This window comes from Spea bombifrons, chromosome 5 (assembly GCF_027358695.1).
Source record: "Spea bombifrons isolate aSpeBom1 chromosome 5, aSpeBom1.2.pri, whole genome shotgun sequence".
NCBI lineage: Eukaryota > Metazoa > Chordata > Amphibia > Anura > Pelobatidae > Spea > Spea bombifrons.
The window spans coordinates 69807992-69815790 of record NC_071091.1 but is presented as its reverse complement, the minus strand read 5'-3'; the positions used below and the strand labels follow the sequence as shown (position 1 = coordinate 69815790).

Sequence of the window (7799 nt, the reverse complement as noted above, 5' to 3'; positions counted from 1 at the left end):
CGACACGTGTATGAATGCCCTACATCAGGTGACCCTACCACAATACAGGTTTGCTTTGCAGGCCATGGCAGCTTCTCTGACGCAGCAGCAGTTTTTTTTTTAATTATATATAAAATATATAAACATATAAGCAAACAGCTTCACTCTTCCTTTCCAGCCAACATAAAAAGCTGCTTGGTTTCTCTCCCATCAGCAGGCTCCGAAGGACTTCTGCATGTGCACACAATACAATGTTTGAAGATATGAAACAGAATAGACAAAATACCTTGATAAATTCTTAAATTCCCCGCCAACTGAGAAGAGAGACCTACAAGTCCCCAGCTGAATCGACGCAGAACAGGATTTTGGTGAATGGCATCTTTATGACCCTCTGAGAGCGGAATACTATAATTTTATTTGGCTTTTTTTTTTTAAATAAAATTACAAACCAGCAGGCTGGTAGACAGAATTGTAGGATCAGAGAATTGTTTAATACTTTTGTTAATATGTCCTCTGGTATTTTTATGAAGTACAGCACCACAGTATTCCATGGAAGCTCAATATCCCAAAGCCCTTATCAAAATTGGATGTTTAGAATATAGTAAGGTATGCTGTACTTACGTAAAATTTGTCAATTCTCATCTGTGAAACTGTCAGACATAGAAAGTAATACTGGTATAAAAAAAAAATTACTTATATGGCAGGCTTCTTGCAATAAAGCCTAACCGGAAGACCAGCTGCGATTTGTCCGTAAGAAAATAGGAATATCATCGTACGTAAGTGCAATGTTAGCGTCCATAATCCACACGGCCTCCTTTCTGCGGGATACAGGTCTGTTTTAAGAATCTTCTACTGGTCGGGTCAGCTGCTAGTGGGGAAATGATCCTCAGTCTTAAATATTACCGGTGGCTCATATCTCGCTTGCTGTGTTCTTGGAAGCTGTGCTCTTGGAGAGGATTGTTTCTTTGGGGATAAATGGGGTTTAAAATGCATCATGAAACAAAAATACAATTTTTTTTTTACACAAACTTTGCAGTAAAAACTACTGAATTCATCCCATAACCAAGGGTTTCTCATACCCCAAAGACCAGAGTTTTGGGTCCCCCATGTGTTTAACCCAGATTCTCTTCACTGGGTGGACTCATGAAAAGTTATTTAGAAATATACACACATTTTCCACCTCAGGACTAGTAATTGTAGAGAATTAGAAGCTTTTTACATTTCAGTTTTGCTCGGCCTTCCTTTCAGCAACATCCCCTCCTATGCTGATACCCTGCATAATGCACCATGACTAAATCCCTTTGTGGTGTATAGACCTCAGCGCTCTCTTTATCTAGAAAATCATGCCTTAAACTATACTTGGAATTATTCCAACTGGATTGTCACGCGGCAAATACTTACAGTTGGAGAAAAAAAGGGAGCTGCACTTAAATTCTGGAACATTTTCTTGAAGGGGTTAGGAAATGTTCCCAAGTGTGTTTCGGCTTGCGTAACCTTCTCTTCCATCAGAGCAACGTTGCTTCCCACTTTCTTCACGAAGGCCTGTTTACAAATGAAACAACAGCTTGGAATCACCAACGTGAAACGCTCCTGAATTCAAAACTTATCGGGGCAAACCTAACACTTTTTCCTTCTTGCAAAATCTTAAATAACCTGGTCCATTTTAGCAGCAAAACCCAGACCTTCCTGCTGGCACAAATATACTGTATATCGATGTCACTGGCCACCACCAGTGCCAGTTACATTTTTGGTTGTTAGGGCACAGGTTTTAGGCACATAAGCACCACTTCTGCTACCTCAGCTCTTGAGAACATCAGAGGTGTATGGCGGGTGTCACTGCAGGGAAATAATCAATACATTTCAGTAAATGCCCCACAGACGCCAATAACATTCTCAAAGTACAAAGTACCCAGTCAACTGGAGCTCCATAATCATGTCTTGTGTTACAGCTGTGGGGTAACTCAAAATAAAGTACAAAAACCAGGCTTCTGCAAATACAATAAATATAAACTACTAAGCGAAGTACACAAGACAAACAAGATACCGATAATCTTTCATCCCGGTTTGTGGACTTTATTTGGAAGCATCGGCTGTCGAGTGCCACCGCCTTGTCTGGTTTCTGCGAATACACGTGGTCAACACTACTCACATAACTACAGTCCTAAATACCTCAAGCAGATCGATTTTCTGATACAGCTTTCTCATTTCCGCAGCTTTAGTGTAAATTTGAGGCACGTTTTCATTAACGACTTGAGATGTGTCGTTCCGAATCTGTGGAAAAGAGAAACAAAAACTAAAACTGCGTTACGACTCAAGCTTAAGGTCACATTATCAAGGAAATCTTATTTTAACCCGCCCTAGGAATGGTAAAGAATAGCATTTTTTTTTTGATAATCACATGGAAACTGGTTGTTCACAAAACTGAGTTAAAAGAAAATAATGTCCCTGTAATCAACATACCATATCCAGCATCCCAACAAACTCATCAACTCTGATCAGCAGATCTTCCAAGCACTTCTCTAAAGTCTCAATCTGAAGACAAAAATAACAACAGGTAAGGATTGTGAAACACAACCTGCCTGCAGCTGGGCTGCCAATGTTGAAAACTGCGCTCTTTATATAGCATTACTCACAGTAACTCACAGTCAATACGCCTCACACAAGTGATATGGTGCTTTCAGTGCTATTTTTATTAAGGCTGTTAGTATGCTTCATCCCACATCAACTCGAGTCACGTTCTGATATAGAACTGTTACCGCCTGACCCACCATTAGCGGACCGATTCTCTGAGCTGACGGCACAAAGACATGCTCCTAGAGTTATTCGAACTCTAAACGGTCCAACACAGCCTGTCAGCTGGCCACATCATGTGACGCACGTCAGGGAGGACACGCTCTGCTTACACTGTGAACATGCTCACCCCACGCATGTATACGGTGACACGGGACGCGCCTTCGGACCGTCTCACCTCCGTTTTCTGGTCTGCCTGGAGCACGTAGCTGGAATAGTTAGAGGCTGTCGCCTGCAGGAGGTGCTCCGGTAAAGATGGAGAAATACCCAGACTCTCCCGCTGCTCTTCCTCATCCGGTAAGAGCCCCACCGAGGCGCCGCTGCAGACGCTGTGGCTTTGCGACACATTGCCACTGTCTCCAGGGCTCCCCCTTGAAGTCACCCCTCTCTCTTCCTCTAACGGCTCCCACTGCCCCGCGCTTGCCTCTCGCTCCATTGTAGGGCAAGCGAACAGCTGACTGCCAGCCTTGCTACGTAACGAACCCTGAGTAACGGTAGCCGCGAGGGACCAATTCTCCTTAATAAAACAAAAAGAAACGCTCACGTGCAAAAGGCGGCAACCGTAGTTTGACTTTCTGGGCGGCTAAAACAGTTATCGGATCTTACGTTTAACCTGTGCAAAAAGAAAATAGAAATATTATTATATTATGTCTGCGCTCCCGGATGGTTTAGTTTCATGTCATTTCTATAACATAACAACTGAGATCACACATTCCCCTCGTTTTAACCCCTTCTTTACTGAGGATGTTTAGTGCCCAAAAACCTAAGGCTTTTTCTGCATTTTTCCTTAACGACAGAGAGTGGCAGCAGAACTTTCTTTTGATACAAATTTTAAATGTATAGTCTAACATTTATTAGTACAGTTGACCAACAAATACCACAAAGTATATTAATGTAAGAGTCCTGAATTAGTTTAAAAATGTTTTGCGGAAGTTACGGGGCACAAAATGGGACATGGCCGTTCATTTTTCCAAACTTAAAATTTTCAAATTCTATTTTCTGATGCCTATGTGCTGTTTGGGACTGTTTAGCAGTCCGACAGCTCAAAATACACCCTCAAAAGTATATACCGTATTTGCTCGATTATAAGACGAACCCCCAAAATCAAAATATTAATTTAGGAAAAAAACAAAAAGCCTGACTATAAGACTACCCTATAGGAAAAAAGTTTTACTAGTAAATATTAATTCATGTAAACTAATTTTCATATTTAATAAAAGCTATGATTGAGAAAAATATATTTTTTATTTCCTTTTATTTGCCAACCTGGCCCCCCCAGTTATGCACATCTGCCCCCAGGCTTGCCACTCTGCCCCCAGAAATGCCTTATACCCCCCTATTTGCCACTCTGCCCCATGATGTGCCTTTTAACCCTCTATATGCCACTTTGCCTCCAGAAATGTATTATACCCTCCTATATGCCACTGTGCCCCATGATATGCCTTTTAACCCCCTATATGCCCCTCTGCCCCATGATATGCCTTATACCCCTATATGCCACTCTGGCATATAGGGGGTTAAAAGGCATATCATGGGGCAGAGGGGCATATAGGGGGTTAAAAGGCATATCAGAAATGTCTTATACCCTCCTATATGCCACTGTGCCCCATGATATGTCTTTTAACCCCCTATATGCTCCTCTGCCCCATGATATGCCACTCTGGCATATAGGGGGTTAAAAGGCATATCATGGGGCTGAGTGCATATAGGTGGTTAAAATGCATTTCTGGAGAGATATATATATATATATATATATATATATGTATATATATATATATACTGCTAACAGCAATCACACTCCTATCAAGCCAAGGCAGCCAGTACATGCTGGAACCTGGGGATGTTAGAAGTGTGATTAGAGCCTCCCTATGCCATGCTACCACCCCCACCCCCTTACACATCCAAGCTATCACACACACACACACTCATGCACAAACATTTAAATACTCATTCATTCCAGTAATCACACATATACACACACGCTCAAACCCTCTCTCCCCCCCCACCCCCTACCCCCTACCTGAACTGCAGATCTCCCACTCGCAGACTTCTGCAGGGGCCCGGCTGTGCGAACAACTTCTCTGGCCCCGCCCCCAGAGGAAGGAGGGGGGAGGTAGAGTTATGTGAGGACTGTGCTAGCTTCCTGTTCTCCTGCTGCTAATAGCAGAGACGCTGCTCACGATCAAAGCCCGGTAAGCAGCACGGCCGAAGCAGAATGAGGTCTGATTATAAGACGAGGGGTATTTTTCAGAGCATTTGCGAGCAAATACGGTAGTTTTGGAGTGAAGACAAGCCAGGGTATTTCACTAGGAGCATTTGGACACTTACCATGCAACCAGTTGGCCACCAATTCCTGGCAAAGGGAGTCGTAATATTAATTTTCATTGCATCTCAGCTGCAGCTCTAGATTACAGAAATACCCCATATGCATAGATTGTGTATATTTTTTTGAAATGTACATAGCACCCTATGTACTACATTTCACTGCACAACAGCACACAGAAAATGAAGGGTTAAATGATAATACGCTATGCAAACACAGCTTAGATAACAAAAGATACCTTTTCCTAAACATGCCAGCTGTTTGCTTTTCTTGTGCACCCTCTTTTATTGAGGCACACCTCCCACCACCCTTATCAGCTTGGCTGAAGGTGATGGGCAGGGGCTTACCTAGAGCATGTGGCACCCCCACCCACACTTTAAAATGTAAAGACATCCACAAAAAATTAATGTTGGCAAGAATATTTATTTCACAAATTTGTACACTGTACAACTTGAAAATGAAATAGCATAACTCCTATCACTATATACTCAGCCAGACATTGATGGCGGTACATCCTAACTCCCATCACTATACAATGAACCAGACATTGACGTATAACCCCCATCAATATATACTAAGGCCTTAAAACAGCCTGTCTGTGCCACCTCTGCTGTTGGGAGCAAAGCGTTCTATTAGCACTCTAGTGATGTCATGACATAACATCACCCATCATGACATAACAAGAGTTTACTCTTTTTCAAATGAGATTCATGAGGTCTGGAAAGCCCCCCACATGGGATTTCTAGTTATGGCAAAACAATGGATCAAAATACTAAAAAATATATATAAAAAAACACCTCGAGATTGTAAGCTTGCGAGCAGGGCTCTCTCCACCTAATGTATCGGTTTGTCTTAGTCTGTCAACTCTCGTCTTGTCATACCCCTTGAATATATGTGTTGAATTAAGCGCTTTGTATCCAAATTAAGGACTGATATAGTAAGGACTTATAATGAAACAATTGGGGTATTTTTTCAAAATGTTTCACTTTTCACTATTTTAAATGTTTTTTCGACCTAAATAAGAGATTATATAGATGAATATGGTTTAAAAAGAAAGCCCTAATTGTGAAAAAAACACCGAAATATAATTCGTATGCGTACACTAAAAGAGGAGGGAAATTGAACAAGGACATAGCAGAAATGTTGAAAATGCTGTTGTCTAAAAGTGTAGAAATGCCTTTGGGTTAATGAAAAGAATAACCATACACAAGCTATGGAATACAATATTTACAATTATGATTTTGGATATAAAAAGATTACTGTGATATTAGCATATCTGGGAATTTATCAGATTGTAACAGCCACCCTCTACAGAGCAGTGGGGTATGATGTTGTATCCCAACACTCTGTGCCCTAAAGGCGCTCAGTGCTTTTTAACTACGAAGACTGCGCCGATTGGGCTAATTCCCCTGTAACCGGGGAATCAGCCACCCAATTTTGCTGCAAGGGAACTACACGCCACACTCCCTAGCCATTTCCCCTTCAAATTTCCCCAACGTCAGTAGGCAGTACTGGCCAGGTCCTGCAAGGGTAGGCTCCGGGTAGCCAGAGCCTTCAAGTTTCCAGGTACGACTACCACCCAAGGCCTAGGCCAGGATACATCACTGTGGGCGGTGTTTGTATGTGACCCCTTGTTCACTTCCTGCTCCCTTCAAGTATATTTGTAATTGGACTGTACACTTGTATAGCTCTTTCACCTGCATGCCCTAATATGCCCTTTCGACAAATGATGACCCTAACCAACTGCTTAATATACTTATATGGCAGCACTACCCCTGTGTGAAAGAATGTGTGTGTAAGTGCATTAGACAGAGCTTGATACAGCATATCAGGTTGAACACGATTGCCCAAAAACCTCTGTAAGAACCTGACGTTGTGGTGAAAACCTTGCTTCCACTTCTTCCAGTGCCTTCACAGGCAAACTTGTGGACACACTTTTCATGAAGTGAGCATGTAGGATCAGTCTAAGTAAGAATTTCTTTGGACATCCTTATGGAGGCTGAGCACATTGGTCATGTTTTCTATATAGGACACATCTATTTTTCATATATTACTTACCTGCACAGGTAAAATGCTAACCTGCACTGTGTGAGATATGCAACTAGTCAATGGTTCCCGACCATGAGATTATATGTCCCAAATACTACAGGGCAGCGTACATTTCTGCAATATGTGAAAATTATGTGGATCCATGAAAACATGGCCGATGTGGTCACCTGGTCATGGTCGTTGATGTACAGTTTCTGTATGTTACAAACAGATCGGGTACATTTTGTATCCTTGCTAGCACGAATATGACGTAATAAACTCGCCAATTTTAATTTACTGAAGACAGTGTCCAAGTATCCAATATTCACACGGTTCCTCGGTTATTCCCATGGCTTTATGAGATTAGAGCGATATTTGAAAATGTGCAGCTCTCAAAGCAGGACAGAAAAATAGGTTAGTATTTTACATCTACAATATCAAAATATCTTCCACAGCCATAACTGGAGTTCTCCCTCTTCTGGGAGAGAAGCCAGTATGTACCAACTATGAGTTGAATGGACTAGGCAGTGGCTGCGTGACAGACATCAGAGGGTTGTAGTCAATGGAGTATATTCGGAGCAAGGTCTTGTTACCAGTGGGGTAACTCAGGGATCTGTACTTGGATCTGTAGGGGTAATTAATTCTGATTATTTAAAGGTAGGTAGAGAATGTAGTAGAA

At 41.9% G+C, this 7799-nt stretch overlaps 1 protein-coding gene across 1 annotated transcript; it reads right to left on the bottom strand.

The window, feature by feature from the left end:
- Positions 1-448: 448 nt before the first annotated feature.
- BLOC1S4 (biogenesis of lysosomal organelles complex 1 subunit 4) lies at positions 449-3205 on the bottom strand. Its single transcript, XM_053467112.1, has 5 exons — positions 2948-3205; positions 2440-2511; positions 2149-2250; positions 1381-1521; positions 449-942 (listed from the first exon to the last, which is right to left on the bottom strand). Exons 1-5 carry the CDS (start codon positions 3203-3205, stop codon positions 841-843), a joined length of 675 nt encoding a protein of 224 aa, XP_053323087.1. The 3' UTR covers positions 449-840.
- Positions 3206-7799: the final 4594 nt, after the last annotated feature.

Coding starts and splice junctions, on each gene's coding strand:
- BLOC1S4 (XM_053467112.1), bottom strand. CDS start 3,205: ATGGAGCGAGAGGCAAGCGCGGGGCAGTGGGAGCCGTTAGAGGAAGAG. Junction 2,512..2,947: donor AGGCAGACCAGAAAACGGAG/GTGAGACGGTCC, acceptor TTTTGTCTTCAG/ATTGAGACTTTAGAGAAGTG. Junction 2,251..2,439: donor TTGTTGGGATGCTGGATATG/GTATGTTGATTA, acceptor TCTTTTCCACAG/ATTCGGAACGACACATCTCA.